We start from the raw sequence: 23,233 nt of genomic DNA, 5'->3' as shown, positions 1-23,233 counted from the left end.
TGTAATTTTTTTTACGGGAGCAGGTGATTGGACTACAGTCCAACCCCAGCACCTGGTACTCCTAGGTGGTCTCCCATCCAAGTACTAACCAGGACCGACCCTGCTTAGTTTTCCGAGATTGGACAAGAGCTGGCAGGGATTGGGCTGGCTGAAGTGGGAACAAGGGTCATTATTTTCAAAATATTAATGAAAACCAAAGCTTTCAAGCACCTGCTAAAATGACTGCTTTGTGTTAATTCCAGCGCATTGCATTTTGTAAAATGCGACCAGTCCAGAGTGTAACCGGTCACCCAAAGTCAGCTAGGATGAGCTTCATTTCACCCCCGAGGAGGATATGCTGTATGGAAAATGGATAGAAAAACATTATGAGACGAGGTTTTCAAGGTCGTTTCTGTCAGGCCGGAGACTAACCAAATGTGTCAGGATGGTCAACTGTATTCAGGTTGCAGTCTCTACAGAGGTGGGGGTTTCAAATCTCACTTCCGCAAGGATCAAATGCGCTATTTGTGGCCCCTGAACTGTCGACCCTTTCCGAGATCAGACGAGATTGGGCGTTCTCAGAGTAGTACGGCCGTAAGCTACATTGCACAAAGCAGTGCGCCGTCAACCAAGCCATTCATTGTGTGAGGTTGGCAGTGCACGAGGTGAATTGAAAAATGTTTACCATCACTATCTGTTTTGGTAGGGTCAGTATACTGGGACTTGTCTCCATGCCAACGATTCAGAGACAGCCTGTTACTCAGTCACTGAGTTCACTGCTGCAAGTGCAATTGTTTACTTTCACAGTTTGCCTGCTGTAGGAGCTTGTATTGTACAAAAATGGTGTGTTCCAAGTTTGCTGATAAAACAAATGTGGAGAGTGAAAAGCAGCAATTTAAGAATGGATTGAAAAATGTGCTTCCATTCCCCCTCCAGTTAAGAGCACTGTGCTTGATATGCCAGGAGACTATTGGTGTGATGAAGATTTCCACTTTGAAACAGCATTATCAGAAGAAGCACAGGAATTTTTGCAGAGATATTTTCTAAAAATCCAGCGGTAAGAACAAGAAAAAATAATGCACTGAAATCATCATATCAAGCTGCAAACAGGATTCTTGAGCCATCCATGACACAACAACAAAAAGCAACTCACTCACTTTGAGTGGTGTGGATGTTGGATAAGCACAAAAAGCCATTCTCGGATGCAGAAATAATAAAAGAATGCACCAGTGAAGTGATGAACACAATGTTTGAGGCAAAAAAGGAGAAAATGAGAGCTAAACTTAAGCAAATCCCCTTTCAGGTTCCTCAGCAACCAGACGCACTGACTTACTAGCCTTGGCTGAGTCCATTGACACCACTGATAATGCTCATCTGATGGTCTTTGTGAGGTATTATGAGTCAAAAAGGGATTTTTTTGGACATGCCAAAATGGACATGACATTTTATTGTAGTTCATATATTTGTTCTTGTTTTGTATAAAAATGACATTTTGTTTTGAATATTACGGCATTATCTCATGTGGCCTGACCGACATCAATACATGAACCTTTGACTCATTGAAAAACTTGCTTTAAGATTTGTATTTGAGGAGCCACCCGTTCTCCCTGTTCGAGCTCATACCACCCCCGAAGGGCAGCACAGTGCATAGTGGTTAAGCGCTTCTGTCTCACGGTTCTGACTGAGGTTCAAGGGTTGAATCTCAGCCCTAGCCTTTTTGTGTGGAATTTGCATGTTTTATCCGTGCTTTTTACTAGTCCAAAAATATGCATATTAGGCTAACTGATGACTCTAAACTGTACATATGTTTGAATGTGAGTGTGAATGGTTGTTTGTCTATATGTGGATGAAGTTTAAAAATTGTCTGTACAATGCATACAAGTCTTAGAATTTGATCCGTTTGTGTACTTTCGTTCTCTTTGAATTTCACTTAGGACATAGCCATTCAGCTCAACAACCTACAATGTGGCATTACACATTATATTGTGGATCAAATAGTGGTGCCATTTGCCGTACCATATATATTTCTATTTAATACAATATTGAGTCAAACATAAATGTGATCATTCTTGGCCACTAACTGAAATGTCCTCCTTAGACGAGGGTCCTCCCTGTACTTGTCCGCTGTGTGCATCTGACTGGAGCAGCTGCGTGCCTCACAGTGAAGGTCTGCAGCTGTCCCGGGACCTGGGGGCCACCTACCTGGAGTTACCCTCGCTTAACCATGTGTTCGTCGGTCGCTACTTTGGCAGCGTGGTACACACATGCACTCACACACATACACACGCACGCACACGCGCTTTGCATCTCACCTCAAGGTTTATTCATTTTTAAGATTGTACATCTTATGATGGGGGCAATTTGTTCCCAAAGCGAAGAACAGATGATGTAACAACTTATTTTTGTGCCTTGTTTTTGAACGAGTGTATCTCTGTATTTTTCAGCTGGAGTACTTCATGATCCAGTGTCTGAAACACAAAGCCAAAGAGAAGCCAGAAAAGAGGCGAGGAAATAAAGTCCACGAGCTTCGCCCGCCTCACTTGGAACAACCAGGTCAGAAGAATAACGTGGCATCTAAAATTAATAATGTAGTTTTAGTGCCAGTCCACTAAATAATCTGAAGATTTGTGTCTTAGCTGTCAAATTTTACAGTACAGTATGTATCTAAAAAAATAGATGTTCTGTTCTGATTGTTTTCCCATTTCCATTTGAATCCAAGATGGCGCCTACCAGTGTGGTCGCCTCGGTCACGCGCTCTCTAGTATTGTTTTTGTTTTTGTGTTTTTTGTCCGTCTTTGGAGACCTTATACGACTCACTTCACAATTGTTTTTTGTAAATGTCTTTATGTCTCCAAAGTGTTCTGTAAATTGACTGTCTGTTGTAGTAGAGCGGCTCCAACTACCGGAGACAAATTCCTTGTGTGTTTTGGACATACTTGGCAAATAAGGATGATTCTGATTCTGATTCTGATGACATAACTGAAAAGAATGCACTGTTGGTTGCGATAGACAATTGACTTGCCCAATGAACAATATTGAATTTCTTTGCCTTCCTTACTATGCTTTTTATTATGGATGGGCGAGTACCGATACCAGGGGCCGAAACCGGCCTTATTTTTAAGGTATCAGGTACTCATCAATACTGCCGATACCAGCTACCGATACTTAAGGAAAAAAAATCTAACATTGAGAAAGTCCTCCTGACCAGTAGTTGGTGCTACACTGTGGCAGTTTGACACATTGGTAAATCATGTGCGTCAAAAGAAAGAAAGGTCTTCATTCACGATTATCTGTCACTGTGTTCATTGAAATTTTATGTAGTAAATGCCTTAAACTGTAAATATAAATGTATTAAATGAAATGTATTAAATACTGGCACGGTGACCAACTGGTTAGAGCGTCTGCCTCACTGTTCTGAGGACCGGGGTTCAATCCCCGGCCCCGCCTGTGTGGAGTTTGCATGTTCTCCCTGTGCCTGCGTGGGTTTTCTCTGGGCACTCCGGTTTCCTCCCACATCCCAAAAACATGCGTAGTAGGTTAATTGACGACTCTAAATTGCCCGTAGGTGTGAATGTTAGTGCGAATGGTTGTTTGTTTGTATGTGCCCTGCGATTGGCTGGCAACCAGTTCAGGGTGTACCCCGCCTCCTGCCCGATGATAGCTGGGATGGGCTCCAGCACGCCCGCGACCCTAGTGAGGAGAAGCGGCTCAGAAAATGGATGGATGGATGGATGTATTAAATACTAGTCAGGGGTGTCAAACTCATATTTGGGCCACATAGTCGTTATGGTTTCCGTCAGAGGGCTGTCATGACTGTGAACCAATATAAATGCATGATCATCTCATATTATTACATATACACAACAAATAGATGGATAAATAATTTTGAAATCGGAAGCCAGTAAAAAATTGCTTGTTCAATTTGTATTCAATTTATGTTAAAACGGGGCTTGGTAACAAATAATGCTTGCAATATGTCAACGTTTTTAAAAGTGAAGAAAATTTTCAATTTGGGTATTTTAGTAAAAAACATTAATTTGACGCAGTCAACAAATGCTATCTGATTCTTTGTAAAAACACATCTTGCTCTTACTCTTCCCCTGCACCACTCTTACCTGTTAAGCTTCCACTTCCCTTTCCTCAGCTCGCCTTCCTCCAATTCGAGTGGAGGAGTCAAGCTTCTCCCAAGACATGCAGTGGTTGTTGGAGCGTGGCGTGCAGTTTGCCGACGTGGCCTTCTATGCAGGAGACTCCGGGAAAGAACTGGGATGGGCTCACGCATCCGCACTCTGCGCTGTCAGCCCGTATTTCCGACAGCTACTCCTGGGGCCTAAGACCAGGTATGAGATGTATTATGTTATCAAGCTATTTCACCATCTGTAGCCACCAGGTGCTTACCTCCTCCTTTGTGCTGAATTTTGTCTGGTTTGACAGGGAACGGCCGCAGTCACGGTGTGTCTGCAGGGAGAGGGATGGAGCCCCCCACTCGTTACTCTCCACCTGGGACGGCGGAATAATTGATGACATGCCTCGATCTGAGGGACATCTGGCTGGTCGCCTCTCTCGTCTGGTCGTGAAGGATCCCCTCTTGTGCATGTGCTTATGGGAAACGCTCATGTTCATTTACCGAGGTAAAGTACCAGAACAGTTAAATATTGCTAAACTCTTATAATAACATGCAATACTGTATACAAACAAAAATCTTGGCACACACCTAACAGTTGATTGTGAGAGAATTGTTCAAACAGTAGTAGAGAATGCCTTGACTTTTTGTGACTTTAGATCACAACTGATGTAATATTAGGTGGGAGTTGGGGTAAATAAAAACTGTATGGACAGTATAGAACATAAAACACAAAATAGCCTCTTTCACAGGTTTTGCTTTTCTCACTCACACACACGCTCCTGATGTGAGCGGATGTCTTGAGAGGACCACACGCAGAGATGAAGCTGAGAGTGAAAGTGATGTCTCAATTTTATTTTTCCATTTACAGTGGAACCCCACTATTCACGGGGGATAGGGACCGTGAATAGCGAAGATCTGTGGATAATTGACACACATTATTACTGCATTGAAAAAAAAGAACAAAGTTTTAATCCCAAAAATTCTTGAACAAGCAAGGATAAACTGCCAGTAAGCATTTGGGTGGTTGTCCCCCCTCCCAAAAAAAAGAAAAGAAAGAAAAAAGAAAGTGAGAAAAAAAAGTCAGTGAATAGGTGAATCCACGGGTGCCGAACCGCGAGTATGTAGGGGTCCAATGTAGTCGTTTTGTTTCTTCTTTGCTGTTGACCAGCTTGGCTAATGACAGACATGATGTGTGGAATTTTGTGCACTTCCTTCCATACTGCGATTTATAATCACACGTCGCTATAAATGAACTGAATAGAATGAATAAAATGCCTCCGCACATCTTGGGGTTCAGGTGTCTTCAAGTGCCTACTTTACGGCGCAGATACAGTATTTGTGATCTCCTTCATTGTAGTTCCGTATAAATGTACCTTGCGCGAGCAAATCATTTTCTTCCACCATGTCAAAGACTGTCAGTGCCATTTTAGCATGCCACATTTAGGGATTAAGAGGAGCTGCTTTGATTGGACGGGATTGAAATCGGCTGTCATCACTCCCACAACAGCGCAGACATCCCTCTTTGAAGGGTGCCGCAAACTGTACGATGCGCTTGAAACCGATTGATCCCGATCATCGCAAAAAATAACAGTGGCCAACTCACCCCCACACACTTAGCGACTGGATATATTGACGCCCTAAACAGCGACCCTGTACAGGCATTTGATGCTGCACGTAATACAGTACATTGTACTTTAACACATTTATTAAACCATGAAAAGATAGCGTAATAGTTAAGAAAGAAACAGGTTGCTACAGAGAGTGGTAGGGAATAAAAGCAAGAGTGTGGATATTTTACAGGAGTCTCGCTGGCTGCCATTCCTTCGAATGTACCCAAAGCGGTACCTACCGCAAGCGTACATTTTGACCACAAGCTTCGCACAGGCACATTATAAATTATAAATCTCGTAAAGTCGGCATGGTGTGCGACTGGTTAGCACATCTGCCTCACAGTTCTGAGGTTGCGGGTTCAAATCCGGCCTTGCCTGTGTGGAGTTAGCGTGTTCTCCCCTTGTCTGTGTGGGTTTTTTCCCGGGTACTCCGGTTTCCTCCAACATCCCAAAAACATGCATGGTAGGTGAATTGAAGACTCCAAATTGCCCGTAGGTGTGAATGTGAGTGCGAATGGTTGTTTGTTTATATGTGCCCTGCAATTGGCTGGCAACCAGTTCAGGGTGTACCCCGCCTCTCGCCCAGAGTCAGCTGGGATAGCTCCGGTACGCCCGCGACCCTAGTGAGGATAAGCGGTACGGAAAATGGATGGATGGATGGAATCTAGTGTAGCGTATATTGGTTTGGAAAAAAACGTAATTAATTTAGGGGAAAAGAATATTGGCAAAGGAGACTGACTTGTGATGTGAGGTTGGGAATGAGCAAGTGATGACAATGCATATAGCTGGGGGTTCTTGTTCTCGTTCATTTAAACCCAAAGATGCACTAATCTGTACTTTTAGATGGAACACAATTTAGGCAGGCTGGTTGATCTCCCGAATGTTTGGTCTGCACGGGGAACAGGTGGATTTGGCGGAAAAGGAGGAAGGAAAAAAAACAGCAGGAAAAAGAGTCTCTGTTTGCAAGATGTTCGGAGCAGACGTGCACTGTCTGCTTCCTTTCCAACGGAGCTTGCCCATGAGCTGCCCAAGGCACCCAAAAGGGTAGCTCGGGAGCGCGCTGGCAGGATGCCCTGCGGCGAGGAAGGGTCCGATGTGTCCTCGCCACCTCGTGGTGAGAGGTGGGGCTTCCTGCCTGAGCCAGTCGTTGGCAAGTTGGTCGAACGAGCGCCAGCACTCAACAAAGGGGGCTTCGCCCTTTATGCCCAGCCAAAAAGGGGTGGTCCCCCACCAGCAGTCAGGTGTAGAACCTGACTCGTCAATCAAGGAGAGGGAAGGTGCCAAGTAGATGTCAGTTAGGGTGCAGTGTAGTGAGTCTTTAGAGATCGAAGCAACGTGTTTGATTAGCACCTTCCGCAAACGCTGTCGTTCTTCATCGGAACTCAGGGCGTCAGCACCTGGCAGGACCTGCTGCACGTGCATTTTGAAGTCGGGAAAAGGGAGCAGGTGACTATCACACGGTGTTACCGTTGTCGGTGAGTTGGTTTCCGAGAAGTATGAGGGAGTGGGAGGAGTTGTGGGTGACGCGGTTTCGGGTGCCATTGGGATTGTACTGAGCGTATGGATCACCAGGTGTTGGTCTGCAGCCAGGTCCACTCTGAAGATGTCATCACCCTCAGTAGGTCCCACTGGAACGATAGCAATGTGTCGCGAAGGAACAGTGACTTGTACTCCACCAGAGCTAGGCAATGGGGAGAGGTCTAGTGGGAGGTGACCAATCACGGGGACCGTGAGAGTGAAATTGTAGAAGTCGGAGCAGCTCAAGAGGCCAAGCCTAGTAGATCTGGGGATGTGGATGTCGCTCCGTGTGTAGTTGTAAATTAGCAGCACGGTGGTCTGGGAAGCGTCTCGGAGGGGTGTGGCATGCAGCGACAAACCCAGGTCGAACGCTGAACGAACGCATGAGGACCGGTTACTGATTGGTTAGCGCGCGCGAACAGTTGAATAGGGAAGTTAACAGTCAATGCTTTTACTGTAACTTCGTCTTCGCTCAAAACTTCGCAAGTGTCGGGGATGGTTTTAATGGTTGAAAAACACGGTTAGCGGAATCGCTATTAGCGCGCGACCACAAAACATTGTTAATGGTGTCAACTTGAACGGCCAGTCGAACAAGTACCTCTGCGTTTTATGCGGCAACTTGGGGATCACTAGGAAGCAGTGAGTCAACGAGCGATCGTTCCATTGCAGGTTCAGGGTGCACACGCCCACTGCAGTCACGGCAGATGGCGGCGCGGTATTAACGGGAAAGCGGAAGGTTTTCAGTGTTAATTGAAGGTCAGGATGCTTAAGTCGTAGGGTGTCAAAAAGTGCCTGAGAAATTGCCAATTTGTCCGCCCACCAGGCCAGGATGACGTTGTCTGTCGGGCAGTCATTAATCCCACCAGCAACATTGAGGCAGTAGCGCTCTTCATGCTGGGGTTGCACAAGATGGCAGAGAAACGTGTCGCGTTCTCTAAGTCTGTTCAGCGGTGGTGAGGTGGCTACAGGGGACTCGGCAGTGTCGTCAATGGGGGTGTCTTCACTTGAAGGAGTGCGGTCTGACAGGTCGCAGTCCTCCGAGTGGTCCAATACCAGGCACTGGTCTTAGGACAGTTCCCAAGTTGGTGGTGGCAATGCCTGTTCCACCTGCGCCCACAGCTGAAGATTTTTTTATCAATTAGTGTGCTCAAAGCGGCACAGCAGGTCTTGGCCGATGAGCAGGGGGACGGATTCAATTGGAGACACATAGACCGGATGGACTAGCGTCATGGGCCAATTGTCCAGTGAAGAATAGTTAAGGTGTTTAGCTCGGTGGTAGTCACCAAAAATGCGCGGATAGTTAGTACGCAGCGTTGCAGTTGAAGGTCACGGCCACTGGCTTGTACCAATGTCAGAAGTTGATTGAACACAACGTGGGACATAACAGTGATGTCTGTTATGTCCCGGCGTCATTCAGAGCTTCGCGGACAAGTTCATGCTCAAGTGTTACGGTTAAATAGAACTTCCGAGAAGTACCTTTAGCGGTTAGTTCACCCAAAAGCTGTCGGAATGGCAGAACGTTATTCAGTAGTGCAATGTCACGCGAGTCATGAGCCTAGCCTGGGTCTAGTCAGACGATTAGGACGGTACGAGAGGGGTCTAAGGATTGGCCGTCACAAAGTTATGGCGAGGTGAGGTCGTTGTGGAGTCGGCCGGGGTCACAGAGGCACTTGGCAGGTCATTGGGGGAAAAATGGAGGTTACCTGGTTGACCTATCGCGTCCTCTGTGGCCTCTGTGTTCGACTCTGTCAGGCCTAGTCATAATGACGGGTCCCTGCTTTTTGGCTTTGGACAGGCTGCGGTGCACCTCAAGTAATTCTTCCCTTTGGGAGCTGTTAGTTCGGGAGCCCTTTTCACGGTAGTCACTAGCCGTTTTAGGGTCTCGGTTAGACGAGTCAGGTTTAGGCTGGTCATTGCATGTACCCTGTTTCGACATGTAAGTTTGGCGCAAATTAGAGTTGCGGTCATTCCATGATTCTGATTTATAATTGGATTGGCGTTGTTGGTTACGAGGACCATTGTTGTACGCGACTACTCGTAACAATGTGAGCTTATTCTCCAAATATACAAACTTTTCCCTTATAAAATAGCAACTTAATTCATAATGTTACATTTTTATTATCATATAATTATAGCTCCTTTCACACTGGTGGCTTTTTCACTGCATTTTCCTGGCTCAGTGTCTTGTGTAAGGTACCGATGTGGGATGTTGACCAGTGAATTTACAGGCTTCTGAAGTAGTAACCGAGGCTTAAAGGAGGCAGAATGCAGGGGATAGCGGGAAGCTGTTTACCAGAGTGTGAAGTTTACCATCACCTTTGTGGTGAAAGCAATGTCCCGGTCCTGACACTGGCACCACCACGCATCTAATTATCTGAATGCAAGAAGCAGCAACAGCTGAAAGGCACAGGGAACTGTTAAACTTCTGATTCGTGAAAGACTTTTTCTCGTGATATTTTTACTCATCCTCATAATATGACAACTTTGTTCTTTTAAAATTCCAACTTTCATTCATGTAAAATTACAACTTTAGTCTCGCAATATTATAACTTTATTCTTGTACAATTATCAGTCTTTTCCAGATAAAATTACGAGTATATTCTTGTAATACTTCAACTTTATTCTCTTAATTTTGTGACCTTGTATAATTACAACTTTAATTCATGTAAAATGAGAACTTTTCTTGTAATATTACAACTTTCTTTTTCTCGTAAAATAACAATTCATAATTTTATGACTTCTTTTCTTTGTAGTATTTTTACTTCCTTTTGAGTGCCCCTAATACTCCTTAATACTTAAGACATACAAACATCACATCTAAAGAATATGTAAATCGAGCTACGTGCAGCCAAAGACTTCTCCACTAGTGCATTTCCTATAGCACATGAAGTCTAGTTTAACAAGCGTATGATGGACTATGCGTTTCATGAAAATCTTCTCAGAGGTCAGCAGTACTGTGCTCGCTATGTGTCAGAGTGTGGTGCACTTCATCAAAGACTGTGTGTCGTGCAAAAATTGCGTGCGTGATTTGCACCCTTTCATGTGTTTATGAGCACAGTGTTGATGAACACACATATGCTTACATTTGCTATCGCGCTTGCAGGAGAAACACCAACAGCTGTGAGAGCTCAGCAGATTATAGGGTTAGACTCAGTCTGTTTAAAGGACTGCATGAAGAAGAAGTGTTTACTCCTTAAAGACAGGTGGGGCAGTGTGCATTGTGGATTCTTCTCATGTGGTAGAGGACAAGGATGGCAGAGGAATGAGGGAAAAGTTGAGAAGAAGGTAAAAAAAGAATGGGGAGTGAGGATGGAAGTGTAGCATGGAGGATACTATGACAAGTGTGTGCTGCTTTTGAGTTTATGGGGTGGGGAAGCAAGAGCAGAATATGAACGTCACATTTCCACCAAGCACTGCAAGGAGACAATGTTACATGTTGTGTAAAAAAATGACTGTTAACCTTTAACATGGTGTTTCGAATTGAATCTCCAACCTCACATGCATTGCTATATTTGTATAAATGGCTAATCTCATATACTATTTGTGTACTCTGCATTGCCCAAGGAAACAAGAAAGCACATCAGGAGCTATTGTTTGATTTTCATTTGTTGGAAGGCTATAAACAATACTTTGCCTTTTGACTCGTCATTTTAGCAGATTTTCCACCCTAGAATAATATTGTGTCTGTAAGAAAAAAAAAATCCCCTCCTTCCCTGAAATAATTTCACGCTCTGGTTTGTCAGTATGTGTGTGTGTGCGTGTGTGTGTCATAGAGGCCATGATTTTACTAGGTTGATGCTAACACTGTAAGACTGTGTCTCCTTTTGTAGTGTGCTGCTGATTTAATATGATTTGTCAATGGCTTATTATACTATGTGTATACAGTATATGGACATGTATCACATTGAGCACGAAGGGATTATTGTATGTTATTGAACAGTCAGATTGTGAATTAAGGCAGTGAACAATAGTGTTTGTTTGTTTTTTGTTTTTTTAAGAAGCATGTTTTGGAATGTGGAAGGAAACCGACGTACATGGCGAAAACCCACGCAAGCATGCGGAGAACATACAAACGCCACACAGGAGGACTGGAGCTGTGATTCGAATGAGAATCCCTCGACTATTAGGCTGACGTGCAAATCAATATGCCATCATGCTGCAAAAAGAATTTGTATTCATCTATTCCATTTATTCTATTCCAATGTCTAATTTCAGCACTAATATGATGTTTATTTGTGTGTCCAGGGGAAAAATATACAGTTAACAGTTTGTCATCCAATTATAGGTTAACAGCTGTATAATTTGACTAAATAAAACTAAACTAAAATAAAATAGAATTACTCATCCTCAGATGACGTGATATAGGGGGAGCTAATTGCAGCTGGGCTGATTAATCATACGTTTTAACTTTCTTGACCGTCCAACCTAGTGTATGACGTGTATCAGAAAGGTTCCAGGACTGGTGTCGCGAACGATATACAGTATTTCAAGTCCAAACTACAAGTTTTCTCCTTCGAATTAATCCCAACCTTATCTGCCACGCCTTCATGCACTCATGGTAGGATTTTGATGTTGTCTATATTGTGAAAACAGGATTACTCCCTTGAGCTTGGGAAAGAAGAAAAATATCACACAAGCCAGGCTCCAGCATGGCAATGTTCTTCTTGGCCTGGAACTGTTGGATGCTCTGGACCTTTTGAGCAGGTGCGCTATCATGGTGAAGCAGCCACGAGTTGTGTTGCCACAATTCTCGCCTCTTCTCGCACACTGAACAAAGCAAATGCCGCAGGATCTCTTTGTCATTGTGCTGGTTGGTCTTCTGGCCCACACAGAAGGGAAAAACTCATAGTGTGTAGTTTGGGTTTGAAATACTCATTTTGTGACTTTTCTGAAATACCTCGTATAAATAAGACAACCACTATTTAATGTTCACTTATTGCGGATTCAGTGCATTTGTAGATTTTTTTTTTAAATTGATCGGTGTAGTGCAGTTATTCACTTGCACATCTCTGGTACAGTTAGCATTATTAGCTATTTAACGAAAATGGGGCAGTAGTGACTCACATAAAGACAAATTGGGTCTTTTACTTTGCAGAAAAAGAGACCTTATTGAGAAATTTCAATGTATGCATTTGGTAAGTCACCAAATTGCTCAGTGATACAGTGAACATGACCGGAATGCCACTGTTCAATACACAAGCCACAGTCAGAGTTTCATGAAATAAATTCACAAATGCCAAGCTAGCCGACGTATAGTTAATGCACACACTCATAACAATATGGACAGGAACAATTAACGCATGGGGCCACAAAATCTCACAAGACTTCAACAACTCTTGGGAGATGTGCATGATGTTAGTAAAAAAAAAAATAAAAAAAAATCAATAATTTCAGTATTAACCCTATTGTTCCTCTTAGTTCTCTCTCTTTCTCAAAGAAGAACATTGCAGCTCCTGTCTTGGACCCCATCCATAATTCTGTGCACCATCGAGCAGATGATCTATGAAGACATCCATGACAGGCTGATGTCAACCTAATAGTAATCGAAAAAAAAGAGAAGCAGTCTCAGAGGGGATATTTTGGATCCCTTTTACACAAGTATTCCACTGTATTTGAAACATTAAATATTCCTTTACATACTGTATGATTGAATATAAGAAAAACAATGACACAATAATGACTGATACACTGTACTGTTGTAATTGTAAAGACATAATTTTTAATGCAGCCTTTGGATTAGATCTGATTAGATCAGTGACTCTCAAAGTGTAGTACAAGTTCCACTAGTGGTACAGGGTCTCCCTCTAGTGGCACACAAAAGAATCACTGCCTAAGTACAGTTCAGTTGTATTTAACTTTTATTTTCAACACATTTGCATTTAATCTTTAAGAACATTTTTTAAAACATTTATTTGGGTAGTTTGTTTATTTAACTTTTACGTGCAATATAAACCCAATTGAAAATGAACAGTACTGTGTTTTAAATTTTCTAACAGACCAAATGGCAAATGAGTCAACTTTAAATTGAAACAAAACTAAACTGAACTGATGATCATTCTGTAACACATATTGGGTATTCTTTTGACAATCAATGTCAGGTATGTGGGTGGCCGTTACAACAGGGCCTGCAGCTGAGGACTTTGAGATGTATTTCAATAAACTATGTACTTTTTGAGGTCCACAGAATCAATGCATCTCTTGATGTTTTGTAGGTGCGTGGGAGTGGGAGCACCTCCAGGAGGCCTTGGAAGAGAAGCTGAAGAACTCGCTTGCAGTGGCTCAGCTTATGGAGCGCATACGATCACTTATTGGCAGAGAAAGGGTGAATTCTAAATTTGTCCTTTCACATTTTCTCTGCCACTTCCCTCATACCGACAGTGTACCCCCAAGAGATTTTACCTTACAACTACAATATCTCTGCCCTCACCAAATAAGGTGTTAAATACAGTAACTCTAATCTGTGATATGAGAAACCTGTTCTTAGATTCTATAAACATGTTTTTAAATTGGCCTTCATCAGTGAGATCTTGTTTTGACACAGTGCTGTTATAATTAGCATATTTACATAATTAGTCACCATAATCACCTCTCGGATACTGTGGGAATTAAAAGTAAATAAACAAGACATGCACTCAAATTGGCCTTCAGGTCTTCATACAGGGAAGGCACGAAATTCGTCAGCAGGATTTCTTCCTTTCAGTTTAGAGGGAGATTAGGAGAAGTGGCAGGTGGCCTTCGCACCAGCCCATTTCGAAGAACTGGAGCTTCATAAAGATGGATGTGTTTGGACTAGCTGAGACATGATGAATCTCTCTATTTGTCCAGTCAGATGCTGTTTGACAATTATCAAACAATCCATTCACACACACCAACAACCCTGTCCACACTGCTGCTTCCACACGCTGTGAAAATTACATACCATAATGTGCACTGGCCACACAAGGTACACCTGCACAATCGGATGAGATCCAATACAAGAGTTGTATCAAAATGTACAACTACACTATATCATAATACGTCTGCATTTACACTACATGGTTGATGTGACTTTTTTTTTCTCTATTGGCACAATTTGGGTATTTATTGATTTTTGTATTTTTGCATCATTTATTTATTATTGTTTACTACTGTGGTGTTGACATGTGCAATTACGTGCAATTTGGGCATCTGCATATGCGGATTGTTTCCTGAGTTCCTTCAGTGTAAGCAGAGCTATTTCGGATATGTTTCACTTGAAGGTCCATGGAAATAGACTGTCAAAAAAGTTTGAAATAGATATTTAATCGGACTCGGGCGCTTGGACCTGCAGTGTAAATTAATAAAAGCTGGTAGGGGCAGGAGACACCTCTCCGTTTGATGCAGTGCCCTGCAGCACTTCCAACTGCAAACAGATTGCTAAATTAATACCTCTCTGACAATGTCATTTCAAACTGATCTTGAGTTACCTGATGTTGTCACTGTACCGTATTATTGCCAGCACTGGCATTTGTTAAATAGCTCAATGGACGGGATTTAAAAATAAGCACCTGGTTTCCAGCTTTATTATGATGCGCTTGGCATTGCAATTCAACTGTGTCTGGCCAGCGCTACGTGAGACTATCACAGGTGCCATATGTATTCCACTGGGGAAGTCGGATAAATGTTCAGAATAGCAATTGCCTAGTAACAACCTGACATCCAGCTCAGGTGTTAACTCACGGTTCACCTCCTTTGGCTTCATGCGTGCATGTTTGTGTGCATGTGCAGGGCACCAGAGACACCCCGAGTGTACGCGCTTCCCAGCTTGGCCCCCAGACTCTCGTCAACCTCTTCAATTCCCCTCTTTATTCGGATGTCATCTTCATGGTGCAGGGTGGGTTGATGCTGTAATTAACATTCACAAATGAATGCACAGTCACACGGGAGAGGAAGATCACATTTTATCAGACTTGATTGAATTATGAGCCTGCACAGGCCTGGTCATCCATAAGAAGATAAAATAAGATAAAACAGTCCAAAGGAGAAGTTGTGTTCCATCCCACTGTATGGTTTTTAAAAGACCCCTAGATAACAAGTTGACAACAAGGACAGCTCTTCTCCTTGTATCTGTGAGTTCAAACCAGTTTAGGATTATTTTGCGAGGGTATTCTGTTCATTTTTGCAAGAATAATTGCAGCTTGAGTGCTGGCGGAGCTGTCATTGGGTATGAATGGCACTGTCCCGCCTTGTGCGCTGGCTCCATGTGTCACTATTTCTTGTTGCTTTCAATAACCCATTATGAAAGCTCATTACTCATAGCTCCAGCTAAATTGGAGCGCACTTTGCTCTGCCAACCACTGCCATGAAGCTCAAGGAAGCGTTTTACACCACTGTATATTTGGAGTGCTTGACTTAGGCTTAATGAGTTTTGCATTCCACCTTTTGGAAGGCCAATCATGAGCAAATATTGTCGATTCTCACTCACCCATTTCAACTGAGGCGACAATACACTTTTAATCCAAAAGGCCTTTTTAAACTTGTTAGGCTTTAGAACTGAAGAAGCCTTTTGGATTAAAGGTGAAACGTCTTCAACAAACAAGAGTTCATTTGCTGATGAGCAAATGCTCATTTAAATTGTTGGTCATTATAATGCACAGGAATTCACACCACGACTTCACACCAATTGCAGTGTAAATTAACTGTGTGTATGATGTTTTTTATGCAAGGGAGTGTATTGCCAGCCCACCGAGCAGTGCTGGTAGCACGCTGTGACGTCATGGCGGCCATGTTTAGCGGGAAGTACGCAGAGGCCCGGAGTCGAGTGGTGCCAATCCATGGCGTCTCTTCAGATACCTTTCTGTCATTCCTGGAGTACCTCTACACTGACTCTTGTTGTCCTGGTATGTTTACTGCTTACAAACCACGTTTCCATGAAAAAAAAAAGCAAGTCTCACCCAATGTTTTTGATTCAGAAACAAATACAATGCCTTTATAAATACTCATGTCCTGCCTATCCTGAATGTTGCCGTTACTATTCATGCAGTCAAAAGTAAAAAAAAAAAAGAAACTCACTCTAAATAAAAACAAACAAACAAACAAAAAACACTGAATTGGCACCATCAGCTATATCTACGGCAAAATTGGCCTGTGCACCACCTGTGCATAAAGTTTTGTTGGGCTATTTTTTTTGCCTAATCCTGCAACTTGACCCCCTGAAGTTGTACAATTTTCAACCTGAAAAAAATCTACACATCAGTCACTTCATCTGTCATACATCGTCAAAGTTAAGTCAGGCCACAAAGGTTTTCATATATAGTAATCCCCCACATACTTGCGGTTCACTATTCATGAATTCAGCTGTTTTTTTAAATTTTATTTTTTTAACTGTGGAATCTGTCCCAAGCTGTTTGCTGAAAAACTCAGACAATTAAAGGCTATGTGCTATTTCTGAAACGCCCTAAAATGACGCCAAAGCCGTGGTCAAATTAGTACAGTAATTGGTGTCAAGCAAGTCCTGTATGTTGATGAGATACATTGCAACTGAAAGACAAGCTCTCTATGTTGGGGAGGTTCCAAGTTTAGCCTGGGTTGTTCATGGAAGTTCCAGAGAGTCTTCACCACATGTGCATGTGCAGTTCTCGTGCACTTCTGGTACATTAAAAAAAAAAAAAAAAAGCAAATTTTTTTTAAGGTTAATTTAAATGAGTTTGAAATGATATGAAACTGTTTGAAATCATAGTTTGTCGTATATTTACGGTTTAAATTATCAATATAGGCAGTTATAAAATATTTTAAGGGGGATGTCAATTACTCTTTTTTTTTTTGCTTTTCGCGGCAAAGCGAATAGCAGGTGACTATCACACAGTGGCTAACTTATTTTTACATTCGTAATACAGTTAATCATTTTTAATCTTTAATATTGGGTTAATAGTGATTTCATGTCGGTGTTGCCCCTGGAATGGATTAATTCAATTTCTATTATTTTCTAAAGCTAAACAGATCGGAGGTTGACCACCGTTCTAGAACAGATAATGTTCAACCTCAGAGGTTCCACCACATATGGTGATGATATCAAATATTTTGGTTACAATTTTGGAAAACTAGTGGACATCTATTTAAAGGAGCCAATTAATAAGCAGAAATGCTGGATGAAAAATGACTTGAGTGTGCCGCTGCAGTGTTTTCCTGGAGGCCTCACTCACTGAATGCAGCCTACAATACAAGCACAGATGACAAGTTGCATCAACCATTCGTGTCACTGCAACATACTGCCCGTGTCGCTCCCCGGGGGCGCAAAAAGAACAGCTTTTAATATGAAATTACATTTAGCCATGACAACATCCACCCGTGGCATCGCTACTTCATTTGCGCCAGATCACAGGCCCAGACGTGTTGTTGCTTTTTTTTTGTCCCTCTTCCTCTATCTGCCACACTTTATTTTGCATTTCAAAGTAATTACAAACCATTATTCTCTCCAGTGATGATGCTGAGACCATGACGTGCTTACGATGACTTTAAAAGGTCGTATGCAACTGCAAAGTCATTGTAAACAATATTACAATAGCAATTTAACATAGTTGCTGCTGAAATAAAACACTTAAAGAGGCAGTCAACATATCTTTGGCAACGTGAGACACAGGCCTCTTCATGGTTGACTTGGCTTGATGCAGCATTTTGAGTGATTTAAGTGTTGTTGTTTAGCATCTGTGTGCTACCACAACTCCTGTCCCCCATAAACAAGACAATACAACGGTTGGGGCTCACCTTACTATAGCCTGGTGCAATATAGTCAATTTAAAAATTATTTCTTAGTAACAATAATAGGATAATGTAGTGTGATATTTTTTTTGGGGGGGGGGGGCAAGTCGACAAGTATACAATAACCTATAACTCCAACAGAAGCCAACAAAGATACAGTTTTGTACAAGGAGGGTAAGAAGGTTGGTTTCCAAATATAGCGTTTCATTTTGAGTCATGAGAATTGAAGCGATGAAAAAACTCCAGAGGCTGCAGCTGCTGACTGTAGTGTAACAGACCAGAATTCAAGGGCAAAGCAAGGTTACTTCACCAAGGTACAATTTATCTCCGTACCAGACATTTGCATACAGTACATTCTATGCACATTGATTGGAAAATATACAGTATGTTGATTTGCTATTTTACAATATTATGAGGCCTGAAAGAAAAACTGTATCAAGGATATCTCCTGTCCACTGCGGTGCATGAAAGCAAGCAGTTCATTAGAGGAAATAAAGCATACCAAGGGGGATGTTTGAATGACAGCAGTCAGCTTATGTTAGGAGATATTTTTGTTTACATAGTGACATTACATAATGGTGCTGCACGCATGTCCGTGAGGTTGTCTTTTGAAATCTTGGTAAGAGCAACAGGATACTTGCTGTCAGTAAATGAGACCTGACCTCAGAGCTGACACACAAGCATAAAGTGTGCAGCTATTGACCACGTTATGTAGTATTGACCATTAAAACCATATGGTTTTATTAAATACGATCCATTAAATCTTTTGGGACATCGAGCAAATAAATGCACAATCTGGTTATTTCTTCAAATGATTATAAAAGATCAGCATCGCAAATGAGACTGTTCTCAATCGCTTTCCCTGGCTAAATAAAGGTTAAATCGTTTGCGCCCCCTCTTAATCTAAACATTTTGAACTTAATTTTTTTTTTTTACATTATACCTAAGGCCCGCAGCCCATTAGGGCATCCAATCTGGTCCTTTGGGGTAGAGACCACAATGACTGCAATTTTTCAATAAAAGTAATTGTTGTTACTGATCTTGTCCAATGGATGTCACACTTAAATGACATTCTGAATTTGATTGCTACTCAGGATTTGACACCAGATATTGATTCACTTGCGAAGACTAAAAGAGGCCAACTTTCAGAAGCAAAGTAGGCCTAATTCATATAAAAGGTTGTGCCACCTTTGCACTGTGAAGAATACAGTTCTGAGTCAGTTGATGTCGACATTTATGTAAATTTGAAATGCTTTCTAGATCATAACAAGTTGTTTTATAAACAGAACTGTACATAGATCCACTTTGATCTGTAAGTTGCACATGTGTAATGTAATGTAACTGATTCATAATATTGTTGAAATTGCACTCATTTCTGTTAAGGAGTTTCAGATTGCTCATAAGATTTGCAACAAGATAATTAATCAATAAATGTTACCAAATAATAAATGCATATTTTTCAAATACTTGTAATTGTTTGCACACACAAAAAAAAAGGGGAACATTTCATAATTGTTGTTATTTATCTAGCTTATTAGGCCACAGATACTGGTTGGCCCACTTGAGATCCAATTTGGGTGAATGGGGCCCCTGAACTAAAATGAGTTTGACACCCCTGCTGTAATGCCCTAACATGTGGGAAATGCGAGCCACAGTTGCCAGTGCACTTTTCAGCCATTTATTGTACGTTGAGAGAGCAGTAAAACATACAAACGCAAGGAGCGCACTCATGCCAAAGCTGCTGTCAGCCACAGCTCATTCCCAAACACTCACATGCAGACGCAACATTTTTAACACGCACACTACATGATGTACAGTATTTTCTATCCATTTTATGATTGCGTTTTTTGGTTTTCAAATACGTTTACACTATGTTTTATAAGTGTGGTTGAATATGTTTAAGTGCGTTCTGATGTAGTTGTGTTTAAAGTGTGTGGGAGGTGTAAAACTATGTCTCTCTATTAGGGATTTTCATCTATTGCGGGTGGGTCTGGAATGTATCCCCCTTGAAAACGGAGGTGCACTGTATAAATAGAATATAGCTAACATTTGAGCCCTTTTAACAATACAATATCTGCAATACTGCACAATACGTAAACCACAATATGATTTATCTTTGTTATTATGCTGCTTTATGGGTATGGATATTCAGCCGTTTGGGGGCAGCATGAGCTGTAAACTAGTCCTAATCACCAAAGTCCTAAAAATGTTTTATCTCACTGTTTCCAACCTTTATTGAGCCAAGGCACACATTTTACATTAGAAAAATCTCATGGCACACCACCAAACAAAAATGTCACAAAAAGTGGATACACAGTTTAATTATGTACCTTCTGCCATCTAATGGAGGCACGTTTAATTGTTTTTCCTGTCACTAATGTTGCTGACATCGATAGAGGAAAGATAATACATCGTTTGTGGTTTATTTTTGGACCAATTAATAGATATTGGATAATTTCGCACGCCACACTAGTGTGCCACAGCACACTGGTTGGGAATCACTATTTTAGTTGACAAAATGTAGTGACTATGAACCTGATGTTAAACCTGTGTAAAATTTGACTATCGCTACTTAACGACTGCTTCCAATTTGAAGTGAAAGGAAGCATAGAGCTTAATTGTGAGCAATTTTCAGAATATTCAGTGCCCTGTTCTGCCCTGTGGATGAGAACACTGCTCACCTCACAGGTTTTCCCTATAAATGTGTCACCTCTCCGCAGCCTGCAACAGACTGCACTGACACTTAGCGTTGTGCTTTTTTTGTTGATAGCCAGCGTGTTGCAGGCCATGGCCGTGCTGGTGTGTGCAGAGATGTACCAGGTGAAACGGCTGCAGCATCTGTGCGAAGTGTGTGTGTGCGCTTACCTACAGAGTATGCCCAGTAGAGAGCTGGCGTCAACTGGCATCAGCGTGATTCGACTCCTCCGACAGGCAAAGGTCAGTGCTTTGAATTTTGGGAAGGTCAAAGTAATGGGTGACTTTGTTTTGGAGATCCCTAATCTTTTGAAATTTGGTTTGCCATTGACTTTTTTTAGTTTAAAACAGGGGTGGGCAAACTTGCTCAAGGGCCGCATTTGATTTTTAAAACAAACAAACGGGACCAGATCATTTGCAGAAGTTCAAATATAATCATAATTCATTCTAATTTTACATGTTTTATGTTAAATTTATTCATCCATCCATCCATCCATTTTCAGGAGCCGCTTCTCCTCACTAGGGTCGCGGGCGTGCTGGAGCCTATCCCAGCTGTCATCGGGCAGGAGGCGGGGTACGCCCTGAACTGGTTGCCAGCCAATCGCAGGGCACATATAAACAAACAACCATTCGCACTCACATTCAAACCCACGGGCAAATTAGAGTCTTCAATCAACCTACCACGAATGTTTTTTTTTGGGATGTGGGAGGAAACCGTAGTGCCCGGAGAAAACCCACCCAGGCACGGGGAGAACATGCAAACTCCACACAGGCGGGGCCGGGATTTGAACCCCGGTCCTCAGAACTGTGAGGCAGATGTGCTAACCAGTCACTCACCGTGCCGCTATAATAAATCAATTAAACAATTATTTAATAATTACATTTGTAAAATAAACTAACCACTTTTCACGGGTAAACCCCAGCTAATTTAATGCAACAAATAGGGGACTGTGTAAATGCTCAGTTGGCTGAATTAAAGAACAGTTTGGGCCACACGTAGCTCCCGGGCCATACGACTTGCTTTGATTGTAGAATGCAGGGGGCAACAAGATATTTTGAAGCTGAAAGATACTTGGGTACTAATTAATGCAAAGGGCTACCAAGTTTGATACACACTTCTGTAATAATAAATATGCTTAAATAACCTTTAATTGTGTTATTATTCAAATCTAATGATATTCATCTAGGTGAAGACACAAATAATGTTAATGATTTTTCACAATACATATCAACAATGATTTTAAAAAGGAACAAAACAGATACATTTTCATATGCAACACTTCCTTTCTAAATATTTGCAAGTGTTTACATTGTCAAATGATCACTTCTACGACATTCCTTGGAAAACACAATGTCCTATCACTGGTGAGCTATTTTTTCCACTAGGCCCGCGAGCTACTCAGGTGGTCATTGGGGGCTACCTTGTACCTGTGGGCACCCCTGGTATGTGTTCAAACACCATTCGAGGTCAAATTGTTGTTTCCTCTGACCGATAGTGTCACAATGCAGAGCAGCTGTACGTGTGGCTCCTCCACTTCATCGCCAACAACTACCTGATCTTCAGTCACAAACCTGACTTCCTGGAGCTCACAGGTCAGTGTGCATTACATGGGGACCAGTGTCATTTGATGTACAGTTGCGTATTTCTACACATGCAAATGCATTGGGAACACTGCACATTCTATTTCAAATAAACAATTGAAAAATGTATACGTGTTAATACTTTACAGAAAGGGAAGATAAAGGAACAATTAGGCTATTTCAAAAATAGTAGTCTTGACTTTTTCATTACACAAATACTGTATTTACTGGATAAACTGAAAAATGCTTTAAGATTTGCTTTCTTGTGAATCCTGTTGATACTCATATTTAGTCAGATAACCACTGTTTCTAAAAACGTCTTCATATCTGTGTTGCATGCAGTCTTCCAACTTCTGGCACCTGTGAACTTCTATTCCAGCCCAGGACGACATTGCACAAATATTTCATGAGACCCGACAAATTCTCTATTGGATTTAGGTCCGGGCACTGAGCTAGCCACTCCATAGTGTTAATCTTGCTGCTGTGAAACCAAGATGAGGCATGTAGTTTGAAATAGACATGCCTCAATTAATCACAGAGTCTGTCTTTTACCTAAAATGACCCCCTGCTCACACCCCAAAAAATAAAATAAAAATCAATAACACTGCCAGTGCCATGCAATTTAGAAGACATCATAACCAAACGAACAGTGGTGGCGTTTTAAATCTTGATGCATTGTGCACACACACACATTTTTATGGGACACACAATATACAGTTTAATATACAATACTACTGTTCAAAAGTAAGCCAAGACAATTTCATCTTTTCCATGAAAACAGCCATTGTTTGGGGTCACTTAGAAATGTATTTTTTATTTTTTTTTCCTCATTAACGTCTCGACTGTATGATTAACTTATCGTATTGGGGAAAAAAGTGATTTTCTTAAAAAAAATAAAATTAAAAAAAAACTTTTCCGAAAGTTTTAAACAGTAGTGTACATACATTACTATATCTGTATATCTACATATACGTACATGAGTGCTTTTCTTACAAAAATACGGACAGTA

At 41.7% G+C, this 23,233-nt stretch overlaps 1 protein-coding gene across 3 annotated transcripts in view; it reads left to right on the top strand.

The window, feature by feature from the left end:
- Positions 1-23,233, top strand: part of rhobtb3 (Rho related BTB domain containing 3) — a 31,614-nt gene that overhangs the window by 5,595 nt on the left and 2,786 nt on the right. The window contains exons 4-14 of one of the 3 annotated variants that reach the window (XM_061783776.1): positions 2,078-2,235; positions 2,424-2,532; positions 4,124-4,319; positions 4,414-4,610; positions 13,446-13,555; positions 14,980-15,085; positions 15,918-16,091; positions 20,720-20,886; positions 21,147-21,217; positions 22,140-22,236; positions 22,567-22,695. In XM_061783776.1, the coding sequence (XP_061639760.1) occupies positions 2,078-2,235; positions 2,424-2,532; positions 4,124-4,319; positions 4,414-4,610; positions 13,446-13,555; positions 14,980-15,085; positions 15,918-16,091; positions 20,720-20,886; positions 21,147-21,217; positions 22,140-22,200 (1,349 nt within the window). In that variant the 3' untranslated portion in view covers positions 22,201-22,236; positions 22,567-22,695. Of the gene's footprint in view, positions 1-2,077; positions 2,236-2,423; positions 2,533-4,123; positions 4,320-4,413; positions 4,611-13,445; positions 13,556-14,979; positions 15,086-15,917; positions 16,092-20,719; positions 20,887-21,146; positions 21,218-22,139; positions 22,237-22,566; positions 22,696-23,233 lie in introns of those variants that run through there. The other 2 variants (XM_061783775.1, XM_061783777.1) reach the window with 2 other exon arrangements.

Source organism: Phyllopteryx taeniolatus, chromosome 9 (assembly GCF_024500385.1).
Source record: "Phyllopteryx taeniolatus isolate TA_2022b chromosome 9, UOR_Ptae_1.2, whole genome shotgun sequence".
In the NCBI taxonomy this organism is placed as follows: Eukaryota; Metazoa; Chordata; class Actinopteri; order Syngnathiformes; family Syngnathidae; genus Phyllopteryx; species Phyllopteryx taeniolatus.
This window is presented reverse-complemented; position numbering and strand designations above follow the sequence as displayed.